Genomic DNA, 13,112 nt, shown 5'->3' with positions numbered 1-13,112 from the left:
AAGATTTGGTGACCTCTAAGAATATCTCACACCACTACAGAGCAAGACAGCAATAGTCATTTCAGTAAGAAACTTGGCTAGCAATTCAGCAGAACAGGGAGGCTGAGCAAGAGTGGATTTGAATCTCTTACCTCCGCATCTCTAACACGTATTAGACATGCACACTTCAACATGCTCCAAGAAGCTGCCTTCCTAGAACTAGCTTCGTTCAAAGTGTGGGAAGTCTCATCTGCTTCCCTTGTCCTAGTCTGCTGTAAGGCTAGTACATCAGCCAAAGAGTCAAAACAACACAGTTCACCCTCTGGGAATGCGATTTAAACAATACTAACAAAAGAGCTTAGGCAAGCATAAATTAACCTCTTCTGATTTACAAACATGAGTCTAACCAACTTAAGTACCACAATACACTGCCAGTGTGCTTTTCTGCAGGGACTGCAGTACTTTCTCACTTTGAAGGAAAAAAGGAAGTCACAGTACCTTTAAGTCTGAGAATACCATCACAGAGGTGCACACAGGAACACAAAAAATTCTCAAGTTTTCTTACACAACTGTCCATAGGAGTGAAATGATGAAGACACAAAAGTAACTGCATTTAAAGAAGCTAAAGATACTTGGTCCAACAGAAAAAAAAAATCTTCTACTTGCCAACTGTTAAAGAGAGAGGCAGGAGAGGCCACCAAAGCACACTATCTCATCCCAACTCAAAAGCTCTTCCAATGCTTTTGGTGAAGTTGGTGAACAGACAGACACCACCATGCCCCATACTCACTGCCAGGTAGGGGAGGAACAAATAATTAGGTTAGTATAAGCATCTCTGGCATTGAGACAGGAACCAAGATTTCCTTTCACCTGGGGCCACATACAAAAACCTGCAACAAGACATAACTTAAGTAAACAGTTTATTTGAATATGGGTGTACTAAATCACTAATCCACATTCCCACACAATGAGTAAAACCCACAAGACAGAGAAACTATGACATTAGAATACTGCTGCTATGCTTGGCTTAGGAAAAGAAACTGTCTACAGGATTTATTAGACGGAATGCTGCAGAGCCCAGAAGGTCAGCTGCTCATATTAATGCATCTTAGCTCAGCAAGGACACTGAAAAGAAAGTGTTAGACAAGCACGAGGCAGGACACTGTACCATGCCCAAGGAGGAATGATTCATGTCTGATAGTCCTGGATGCTGAAAGAAACAGAAGCTCAACGGAAGAGCTCCAAGTCTATTCTGGAAGCAAACTTTGGGAAGCATGTGCAGGAAGGTTGCAGACTGGTGATGAGGTTAGTGCTACCCACTCCAGCACTGCATGCAGCCTAAACAATATGCTCTGGCAGGCAGATGGTGCCAGGACACAGGAGTTACTTGGTGGCTAGTTATTCGATAGCCTGACCTAATACTACACCTTTATTGACACATTTTCTCCACCAAGACTACACAGATAACATGCCAACAGCTATAATAAAGCTGCAGCTATGCAGTAGAACTTAATGAAGATCAGGAAGAATTTAAATATGTTCTAGCAAAGTAACTTGTTCACAGGCAGAGGCTGCATCTACATTAGACAACTTGCCAGTACAGTTGGAATAGCTTAAGACATAACAAATAACATTCTCCCTTGGCCCATCTGTATAGGAAATAAGGTCTTAGCCATATTTAGAGAGCCAACTCTTCTCAACAAAAGCAGTGTGTGTTACCTTCAGCTTTACTACCAAAAATAACAGACTTTTCTCAGTCCACAACTAAGATGACTCTGCAGCTCACCTAGTAAAGCAGCTGGGGTGCAGCCAGTATACTCTGCATGCATTTAGGAGTATTTCTTTGCAAAGAAGCATCCCAAACTGATAAGCCTTGATATCTTGTGAATCTGTGTTAACTGTGTCCAAAAGCTGAGCAGATTCCCTAGCAGGTACTCTTCAAAACGAAGAAAATTTCCACCTACAGTTTCACTCACTTCAACTCACCATCCTTAGAATCAAACCAACAAAGCAAGTGCTTGATTTCTAATGCAAACTACAAAATGGACACTGATCCATGGCACAAGATTATACGTCAAACCTCAGAAAGAATAATGGTCAGGGAGACTACACAAGGTTTGAGCTGGAACTGACGAATTTACTAGTTGCAAGTGGCTGCATCACCACAACATCAATTTTATAGTGAAAGATACAGAATAACCTTATCATCAAAATGGCAGAAGACTTCATTGAAGACATATAGCATGTGCAAGTGTGAGGAGAAAGCACAAATTCCTGCCTGTGGAAAGTGACAGGTAATTGATCTGCGCAGAAGCCAGAAGACCAATACTCCGCCAAGGCCTTAAAATGTCTGGAAAACAGGCATGCCATTGTGACTTGACTGACTCTACATTTAATCCTCTGTCCCACAGATCAAACCAATGCTGGGGTCTCCCCCTCTTTTCTTATTAAGTTCAGTCTTCAGTTTCATAGCAAGGAAGATGTAACTCTAGAGAGGCCACATATGCACTACAGCCCCTTGGTAAGCTGATGGCCTTCCTTCATTGAAGGCTTGCAGAATTAAAGGCATGTGTTGTTCTCCTCCCTCACCTGAGGCCATTTTGCTCATCTTGTCCAACTCTTTACAGACCTGCCACTACCTACTGGCAGAGAGAGTATTCAGCTATCAGTAGCAGAAAATGGTGTCTGAGTAGATACTCATACCAAGCTACTGATAACAAGCTCTTGTGAGTTATGGAAGAATCCCAGGAGGGTACTGTGCAGGTTTAATACTTCATGGAGTTCAGTGCCTCTTTTTAAACACCTTGCTTTACTCAAGAAGAGATTTCCAAACATGAACAACTGCAGTCAGAGCTTGTACAAAGAAGCAGAGAAGAAGAAACAGCATGCCTACAGAGACAGTGCCAGTCAGAACACAATCCTGTGTCCTGACAGATCATCCTCTAGCTACATCAGCCACATCCCTTACCACAGCCATTTGGGAGCCTGTGCTGGCTCACCCTTGGAATTTCAGCCTGGCCTGGGGTGGCGATAAAAATGCTCCTGTACCTCTGCACCAAAGGCCCGATACATAACAGGGAGAGCACAAGACAGAACATCAATGAACTGAAGTATTAATGGAGGTAATCTTTAGATTACTGCTATAGATGACACTGAAGCAAATAAAAACAGGCTGTATAACTAAAAGTTCTGTTTCAGGTAGTGCTCCTATTCCAGAACCCATAGTACTGAGACATTACAAATCTCATGTACTGTAAGCATTTACAAAACGTATAGTTGTGTAACCTCTGGGCTACATTACAATGAATATACACAGGGATGACATTTTCATTTTAGAAGTTTTTTCCTTCAGGAAAGATGGGTTTCTTGTGTATCTGCAATAGAGACCTAATATTAGATTAACGTACTATTTCTAAGCCCTATAGGTATAACCATTCTTTTTCCTTCTTTGTTACTTTTGGTTCTCCATTTTTACATTTTCCCCAATTTTAGGGACAACAGACAAAAAGACACCTTAACACACAGCACAACTTTCCTAGGATGAGATAGTAAGTGATTTCAAAAACTAAAGAATGCAGGTTTTATAAGCATGCTGAGTACTCATACTGTCCACTGACTAAAATTATAGTTCTTTTTTTAGAAACTAAGCATCCAGTAGATAATATTTTTTCTTTTCTGGTTTTCCCTTCTAATGTTAAAAAAAACCCAGCTGTATAGAAATGTATCTTCTGTATCTTCATAGCTTCTCAAAATTTAACACCTCCAGGATGAACACAGATTTGGCATCTCAGCTAAAAAGCCAACAGCATCACTGTAGGATGTGTGGCTAAGCAAAATCCTGATGCTGGCTGTCGTAATCACAACTAGAGCTACCAGCCCAAGGTGCCAAGGCCTGGCAAACATCTGCAAGAAATCAGCCTGGCCACAATGCTTCAGAAAGAGATATAAGAACCATAAGCACAATTTCGTTGGAAAGAACTCCCCTTTTTTTCATGCGGTCTGAGAACTGGGAAACTAAAATACTGCATTCCAGCTGCCACTTTCAGGAAGCAAGCCAAAGTCTCAGGAGTTTGTATCAAAGCTCCTCTGAAGCTGCTCCACTTTGACAGGTGCTTTTTCGTCAGAAAAATCATACTGCTACCATGTGGGCAAGAGCATTTTTACTCTACTTCCATTTCTGTGCTAAGAACAGAAACCGCCTGCATCAGTGTATAGGAGCAACATGTGATCCAACACTGTTACCTGTCAGTTTGCCATCATATGCCAGCCAGTGCTTGATGTATTCTAGAGACACAGGCAGGTTTCATATACCTGAATTCAAGATACATATATTCATAATTCATATAGCAGAATTCAAGATACAACCCCACTGCATTGTGCTCAGTATGTTTTAACAACAGTATCAAGGATTTTGCAAGAGTTTAGCTAACAACACAAACCGCAGACTTCTAAATCACAGGGAGAGCATGCAGTGAGGCTCCAGTGCTAAAGAAAAGATGGGTCTACTTATAATTACAGGCTCCTCCATTCCTGTTACGAAGAGTATTTTAATTATTTTTCTCTGCAGCACCCTCACTGTGCAAGTGTCCTTTAATCTCCCTCTCCCTTTAATATCTACCTCTGTAATGAGAATGTTAGAAAACCATTCAGACAAAAAACTTAAGAGAAAACAAACCAACGCCAATTACCACAACACCACACTAACAGACTGTGAATAATTGTCTAGTTGGAAATTAACACATCAAATACCAACCCCATCAACCAAGACAGCTACCGACCAAGCGTAAGTGTCTCAGAAATCACAAATTTCAGGCCTCACCACATCGTATCTCTCTGCAAAGTTTGGAACTTTACCTTGACTTTACCTGAAACTAGTCTACTACCCAGCAGCTAACAAAGAAAGCCCTTTTTGTGAGTGCAGAAGGATCGCGACAAGTTGAGCTGGAATCAAATAGAAGCAAAATGGAACAGTTTCCACAGGTGAGCTTGCATCATGTTGATAGGGAAGACATGATACTAAGCATTAAGAGTAAAGAACCCTCCTTGTAAATGAGTTTATATTAATTTGAAGAGGCAGGCATCTTTGAGATGGAAGCCAAGAGCCACCAGTATCCACAATAGGAAATGGGGACCAGAACAGACCATCCCGTTTTCATGGGAAGGCACCACATGAATGTGACCAAGGGCCAGCTACCAGCCTTTCTTCCCTTCCATAACGACTATGTACAGAACTGTGCTACAGTATCAAAATACACAGAGTAATGCATCTTGCAAAGATGTGAAACACTGGGCCTCATCCCATCCTACAACCTGTCTATGTTTAACAAGGGTCTGTATGCCATCCTGTTCATTAGCCCACAACAACTCCTTCTCATGAAATCACACACTGAACCTTTACTTGGATCTGTGTCACCACACAGCAGTTCTCAGAACACATTTGCAGAGGTCAAGCAGAGTCAAAAGCGCTTCCTTAACTCCTCAGTGCTTATCTAAACAGGCTGGAGAGAGGAGGAAATGACTTGCCCACCTTCTTAACTTCACATCACTGCACCTGATGTGAAGGGTAGGAGGTCACAGAGCTGGCCAATGTGCAGCCTGCAGACATAACCCCTATCCAACTTTATACTAGCAGAAAGAAATGTGCAGGCTTTGTCAAAGCAAGTAGTTCACCACACAGCTCCAGTCTATACTAGTTAAGTGCTGCCCTTGGCCTTGCAATGAGATGGCGACACAGCCCTTGGCTGGACAAGGCTGTCAAAGAGAGAAGGTTCCCCCACCAGACACATCTGAGCCTTAAAGAAGTTACTTTTGCAAAAAGTCATGGATGTGTCAGGTTCTCCGTTCCTGCTCAGTAAATACAACACTGGTTATTGTCAGGATGTAATCTCAGCAGACACCCGACATCACTGTACTATCATCCCTGACAGACAGCTGATCAATAGTGCCAGTATCAGTGGTAGGTTTGGAGGCTGAGGGACTCAGAAAGGCTTCAGACTACCCTCTAAGAATGGCTTCCCTTCAGCATTTAACAGCTATACCTATCTTTTAATTTTGAAGATTAGCAGATAGGCAGGCCTGTCTGTCATGATGGTTTCTAGGCAGATCACTGGCAGTCATCCTGGAGTTCAGCATAAAAACATCAACAGCTAAGATGACAGTTTATCTACACAGATTAAAAAGATATTCAAAAGAATACATGCTGGTCAACACCACAAAGTTTTTAAGCATTTTGAGCAAAGCCTAGCTTCACAAATCTCACTTCAGGACCCTTCCACACTGCCAGGTACTGGCCAGATTCAGAGGGAACAGCGGTCTCCTAGGAAACCCTCCAGCCTGAACAGGATGAAAAAACATTTCATATAGAGTATGCACTTCAAATTAAGCAAGGGGCCTTCTCTTCCCCATCTGCTTTCAGCAGGGTATCACATTTCAACACTTTTTTTTTTTAATAGTATGACTCGTTGTTTTCCAGATGGGTCCTAACTTCTACCTCAGCCCTTTGGATGTGGAAAAGACACTAGCCTCATCTCTCCTTGAGACCAGGTGGAACTGAAAGCTTTTATAATGGGTAGAGGAAACACGAAGTCCTGAGATGCTAAGGTTATTCTGTGGTTTTATGCTGGTTTTGGCTGTGATGGAGGTAAGTTTTCTCCACAGAAGCTAGTACGGGGCTATGGGCTGGATTTGTAAAGAACACAGGGATGCTTTATTTATCACTGAGCAGTGCTTACACAGTGTCAGGGCCTTTTCTGCCTCTCACCCCACGCCACCAGCAAGTAGGCTGGGGGTGCAGAAGAAGTTGGGAGGAGACGCAGCTGGGAGAGCTGACCCCAAATGACCCAAGGGATATTCCAGACCATATGACATCATGCTCAGCATATAGAGCTAGGAGAAGAAGGAGGAATCAGGGGACATTCAGCATTATGGCATTTGTCTTCCCAAGTAACCATTACACATGACGGAGCCCTGCTTTCCTGGAGATGGCTGAACACCTGCCTGCTGACGAGAAGTAGTGAACGAATTCCTTGTTTTGCTTTGCTTGCATGCACAGCTTTTGCTTTACTATTAAACTGTCTTAATTTCAACCCACGAGTTTTCTCCCTTTTACCTTTCCAACTCTCTCCCCCATCCTGACATGGGAGAAGTAACTGAGCAGCTGTGCGGGGCTCAGCTGCCAGCTGGGGTTAAACCACCACACCTTTGAAGTTCAGGATGAACGGGAAGGGAGAAACATTAACTGTAATAGAACAAAGCAGCAGTACTGACCAGAACCATGTTATCCAAGCAAACTAGTATGATAAACTCTGGTTTACGATAAGCTGGCATCTGAACTGCAAGGCCTCTTGCAAGCCACATACCAATGGCACAAAGCAGAGGAAACCACTGGAAACACTGTACCAACTTGTTCTGTCCACTGCAGAGCCCAATGCCAGCATTTCCAGATTGATGGAAGAATCCTACACACCCAGTCACAGCAACTGCCTCCTCACGTACACAAAGTTTTGCTATGAGCTCCACTAGTTAAAAATCAACCGAAACCCTGAAGCACAGGTTCAGAGTATTCTTCTAATGTAAGTGTTAAAGCCCTTCATGCAACTTTCCTAATTCTTGGTTGCTGAAGAAGGGAAGGAAACCTGCTTCCTAACCTTACTATTGCCACTGCACAATATACCATCCTATCCTGAGACAGCTGGGTTGGACCAGACAACCTCTTTGGATTCTGTTCACTCCATTTCCACGCAAACATGCATGCATGTGCCAATTCCACTCCTCCACTACTATCACAGGGTTTCTAGAAGATACTTAGGAGTATTTTCTGTCTGCCAACTGCTTTTCTAAACTTGCTGATCTCTCTGCTATGCCCACTGCCACATCTGTTGCCTTTGCTCCACAAAAGCACACACAAATGGGCATGTAACAAGTCCGTATCAGCTTGTACAGTTAGTTTTCTTCCCTACCACAAAGGTTGGAAGCTAAAGAACCAAACAACAAAACATAAGCTAAAAGTATTTTCATATTTTGTCAACAATCCCATCATCAAAAAAAGTGTTTTTCTTGCCATTGAGGGGTAATTTGAGTTTGTAGACCTTCACAGAGAATCTCTGTTCACAAGACAATTACTGTGTTCTCAATTTTTTGCAAAAACTAGCTGCAACAAGAAACCAAGGATTGGTATATCTACTCTCAATAACGTACAATTTGATACACTCGAAATCTCAGTAGCATCTTCAGTGCTAACATGAACCTGCCAATAACCTATCCTCCCTCACCTGCTGTCAAAAGGATCAGTGCAAGTATTTAAGTTCCTTCCACCTCTTCAAACATTTCATATCCTCATCTCACACTACCAGACACCAAGATGGAATTTGCTTACTCCAGGTGCCAAAGGGAATCAACATGCGTTACTCAGCCCGTGACCCAGATTTCACTTTAATGCCAAAGCGAACTGTATTTTAACAGGTCCCAGGTTACACATAACGACACACCTTACAAGCAGAGAGTGAGGTAGACGGGAGCAAGGGGAGAGGAACACAGAAGAGAACCTCTCTCCCATGTGAAACAGAAATGGACAAATGCATTCAAGTGTTCTGTGGCATGCAGCTGGGGCACAACACGTACACAAGCAAGCCTGTAGCATCAAAGCAAAGCAGCTACATGCTCATATGAAGTATTGGAGTATTTGGTGAAGATCTAGCATCTCCCATGGCTGTCAGCCACCTAGCCTTCCTTCGTAAGTGTCATTTTAGAAGCTACCAAAAGCCCAGGACCACTCTACCTGCCCATTTACACAGCCACAAAGTCCCCCGAGGCTGTATACCTCCTTCTCTGGAAAGATTCCCCAGGGTCCCATGCAGCAGTGTAACCATTATGTCAACCTCTTCAGAGCTCATTAATTGAGTATAATTGTGTCTGTGAAGTGAAAAAACACCCTGATATGAAGGACACGTGCCCTGGCATGGAGAAGGGTGGGAAACGAACCCTCACAGGTTGCTTTTCTTACATAAAGAATTTCATGTGAGCAAAACTGATTTGACAGAGATGTTCCTTTGCAAAACACCTGACTTTGCACACGATGAGCACCTACCAGCAGCTCTGCACTGAGAGCAATGGCTATTAAACCAGCCACGGGGAAGGCCCTGCAGCTTCGCACCATGCGTATTCCACACCCACCCCGTGCAGCCACCCGGTCCCTAGGGAGCACGGCTCCCGCTGCGCACAAACACTGCCCAGTTCCTCCCCTACAGCTCACCTATTTTGTAAGAGCCGACTAAAGCCCCACCAGTCCTCAGCGTCTTCAGGCCCGTGCTTCCCCGGCCAGGCTCCCCCATCCCACTGCCGCTTCCCACCCCTCCCCGGGGCGCTCCAGTGCCCGGTGCCGGAGCTCACCGGCCGAGGCGGCGGGAAACGCCCGCCCCAAGCGCCAGCCAGGCCGGGATGCTCCGGGCCACCGCTGCATTTGGAGAGCCGGCGCTCCCACCAAGGCAGGAGCGGAGCCGCCGCCGCCCGCCCCCGCCCTCCCCGCGGGCGCCCGCAGAGCCGCCGGGGGAGGCGGACAAGGAGGAGGGGGGCAGGACGGAAGGGGCGGGCGGGCAGCCGCGACCACCGGCGCCCCGACATGACACAGCAGCCGCCGCTGGGCACGGCCGCGGGGCCCAGCGGGGCCGGCCGCTGCACTGAGGGGCCGGCCGTTACATAACGGTCGCGGCGCGCCGGCCCAGCCTCAGCCCCGCCGCCCCCGCAGCACCGACACCCGTTCCCCCGGTGAGGCGGCGGCTCCCAGGGACACGCAGCCCCGCCCGCCCGCCCCTCACCAGCGGCTGCATCTCGGCACGCACGGCGGGCACCTGGAACCGGTCTATCTCCTCCATCATGGTGGCGGCGGGGCTGGGGCGCGGCGCGGGCGGGCAGGAGGGAGGAAGGGCGGGCGGGCGGGCGCTGGGAGGCTCCTCAGGCACCGAAGGACGACAACGCCGCCGCCCGCCGCTGCTGCTGCCTCATCGCCGCCAGCGCTCGCTGCCGAGGTGACTCAGCCGCGCCGCTTCCGGGTCCGGCCGCCACCGCCCGCCCCACATCTGCATATTCATTAAGTGGGCGGGGCCACTGTCAATAGCTACGGGACCCGGATGCTAGATTCCCCGCGGCCCCCGCCCTGCCGCCGCTGGGACGTACCATTCTCTCTCCCGGGGGGAGGCGGGGGCACTTAGGGGCAGGGGGGATGAGGGAATAGCCAGGGCCGACGGCGTTCAGTGGTCGGATTGGCCGCGCGCCGCTTCCGGCGCGTTGCCATGGTTACCGCTATCAACTTCCGGCCGGCCTGTGGCGGGGAGGCTGCGGGGCCGTCGTGAGGAGCGGCCGGCGGCGGCCAGCCGCTGGAGCAGCCGCCATGCCGGCCAAGGCGGGCGACAGGCACCGGCAGGTAAGGGCTTGTCCCCAGCGGGCGTCGTAGCAGGGCGGCGCCGCGCTCCCGTGTGACAGCGCCGTGGTGACGTCATCAGAGACCGGCGCCGTGACGTCACCCCCCCTAATGGCGTCACTGCCGTGCCTCGTGCAGCGGCAGATGGCGGTTCGCACGAGGGAACGTCGCCCTGCAGTCCCGCTCCGACTCTGCCGCCGTCAGCTCCTACTCTGAGTGGACGCCACGGTGTCACACAGTGACACCAGGCCCACAATGGCAATGCTGTTCCCAGAGCCACCACACATCACATCATCATGTGTAGCCCAGCTCATTACCCTTCAAGGTATCCCGCAGAGCTGTCACCCCACAAGGCTCGGTGACACACTTAGGGGCCTAGCACAGCCCCTCTTAGCACTGCTTACTTCGTGGTTACATCGTGCTGCATCACTCTGTCCCTGCACTGAGGCATGTCAGCACCCTGCCAGTGGCAGGGTTCATGTTCTATGTAATTTCTACACACCTTATTCAGGCAAACCAGCAAGTCTCAAAGCTGCAGTGCCCCACACTGTGTCACTGTACTGTTGCAACCCTGTGAGGCTACAAAGTCCTCGGACATCATTGTCATGCCATTTCATCACTGTTACAGCATATGACACATCCCTTCGAGAGCAGGATTTAATTGCTTGAGGTGTCCCCAGACTGCCAGGGAATCTCTCAGGGACACTGGGCAGACAGATTCAAATGCTTGTTTAAAAAAATTTACAACGTTTTTTCAACTATATCTAGCTATACGTTTTATAACTTTCTTATTGTTTTACTCTTTGGTATCCACTCAGTTCAGACAACGCAGTGAGGTCATCTGCTAACCTTCATGGCTAATCCTACTCTGGGAGCAGCGGTGTGGGTAGATATGTGTCTGCGAGACCTCACTGTATGCCTTCGTGCTCTGTATGGGCGTGTTTGTGTGCATCCCTTTGCAGGATGAAGAGTTCAGTCAGAATTGTTCCTGGCTTTCATGTACTACTGGACCATCAAAGTGTTTTATTTAAAAGCAGAAGATGACCTGGCTGATAAAACCCTTTTAATAACAGGTTTAAATCAACCCCAATGTATTTGATCTTTGGGGTGGAGGGAAGGGGGTTAGCACAGGTGGCCCTGAAGTGACTGAGAACAAGCAGCCTGCTTCCTCAGTCTGGAACATGTGCTAGAAAGCCATAACTGATCAAGAAAAGCAGGAGCAAAAAAGGGACCAATGTGATGATCCAGAGCTGTGGGGTGGCAGCAGAGATCCCTGGGCAATCCCCAGTGATCTGTGACAGGGTCTGCACAGTAGGAGCTCTTTCAGTGAGGGAACGGCAATCCTTGCTGATAATCTGATCCCCATTCAGTTACCCAAGGTGTTTCATCTTGTCTGTGGTTTATCCACACCACATCTGTATAGACTGTACACACCTAGGCAACTTCTGAAGCCTGAGATAATAAACTCCACTAAGTGTGAGCTGATTTTGCAGAACCCGATCACATTTCCCTGCTCCCGCAACCAAGGGTTGGAACTTGAAATCCAGAGAAGTACCGAAACAGTTCCTCACGGCCCCTGAAGTTTCTGGGAGTCATCTGGGTATTTCTGCACACATAGTAGGAGGGTTTGTGGGCTCTAGAGTAGGCAAGAGTAAGAGAGGATCACTGTCACATTCCTAGTCTTCTACTGAGAAATACTAGTTAAGTATCAAGTTACAAAGGGCTTTATAAAGTTTGCAGAGGATACTAGCTCAGAACCAAAAAACACATCCAGTCCTAGATAACAAGATGTTTATGCTAAAATTGTAAAACACTAATAACAATAATATACATTCACTGGCAGAAGACAAGCCTGCTACTTGCCAGTGATGCTGGCTTTTCTGCTGAGCACCATTTCCCTAGGCTGTTCTCCCTTGTCCATTTCATTGTAAATTCTTTTGTAGTACTGTACTTTTTTCATCTGTCCCTGTGCTTTTCATTCCTCTGTTTCCTATATATTGCTTTTGTTCTGCTCTGCTTCCTAGATTTTTCATTGCTGACTGCTTTCCCTTTGAAAATTTTCTTCCCAAGATTGTTCGCAAAGCTGAAATAGTTACCTGAACACTACCAGGTCCTTCCCTTTTACCACGTGTCACTTCCAGCCCTTCCTCTGCTTTCATGGCTGTGTGTTGTTCAAGTGCTTTGTGATCAAGTCTTCTTTTACTCTTCTTCTTTTCCTTTAGAGGTGGTGGTTGCCTGCCTTTCTTCTGTGCCTGTCTTGTATCTGCCCTTCTCTGACATGAGTTTCTTGCTTTGTTTCACTCTTTTTCTTTTGAAGTCTGGGTGACTTCAGCCTCTAGTTCAATCTCCAGCCACCTGATGCCTTTGTCTTTTTCTTTGAAAGAAATCTCCCATATTCCTGGGTGAAAATGTGTTGAAGTCCAGTTGATCATCAGAGGTGAAAGCTGTGACTGTCCAGACGAATTGTCTGACTTGAACTGAGCCTTAATTAGAAGCAACTTTAGGCTCTTCTGTGTTTTGTGTACATTAATAAGAAATGTGTTTCAGTGTTTGAAGTCTTAAAATAATTGATTATATCTGGGTGTTTTGTAAATAATAATACTTATGTATGTTCTGTGCTTCAATAACATCCTTCCTTTCAGATCTGAAACGTGGTATGTGCAATTGAGTTCCACAGCATTTTGGGAAGCTGTGGAATTACAGAAAGGCATAAGCCAAC

At 46.7% G+C, this 13,112-nt stretch overlaps 2 protein-coding genes across 14 annotated transcripts in view; one reads left to right on the top strand and one right to left on the bottom strand.

Annotated features, from left to right (window-relative positions):
* FAM219A (family with sequence similarity 219 member A) overlaps positions 1-10,030 on the bottom strand; it is a 103,027-nt gene extending 92,997 nt beyond the window's left edge. For 4 of the 11 annotated variants that reach the window (XM_056323899.1, XM_056323900.1, XM_056323904.1 and 1 more), the window contains exon 1: positions 9,792-10,030. In XM_056323899.1, coding sequence (XP_056179874.1) covers positions 9,792-9,851 — 60 coding nt within the window. In that variant the 5' untranslated portion in view covers positions 9,852-10,030. Of the gene's footprint in view, positions 1-9,229; positions 9,451-9,791 lie in introns of those variants that run through there. The other 7 variants (XM_056323901.1, XM_056323906.1, XM_056323902.1 and 4 more) reach the window with 4 other exon arrangements.
* A 196-nt stretch (positions 10,031-10,226) lies between these two features.
* DNAI1 (dynein axonemal intermediate chain 1) overlaps positions 10,227-13,112 on the top strand; it is a 150,915-nt gene continuing 148,029 nt past the window's right edge. For all 3 annotated transcript variants that reach the window (XM_056323884.1, XM_056323883.1, XM_056323882.1), the window contains exon 1: positions 10,227-10,396. In XM_056323884.1, coding sequence (XP_056179859.1) covers positions 10,364-10,396 — 33 coding nt within the window. In that variant the 5' untranslated portion in view covers positions 10,227-10,363. The remainder of the gene's footprint in view (positions 10,397-13,112) is intronic.

This window comes from Falco biarmicus, chromosome Z, assembly GCF_023638135.1.
Source record: "Falco biarmicus isolate bFalBia1 chromosome Z, bFalBia1.pri, whole genome shotgun sequence".
Taxonomy (NCBI): domain Eukaryota; kingdom Metazoa; phylum Chordata; class Aves; order Falconiformes; family Falconidae; genus Falco; species Falco biarmicus.
The sequence above is the reverse complement of the archived record's forward strand: the minus strand, read 5'-3'. Positions and strand labels throughout refer to the sequence as shown.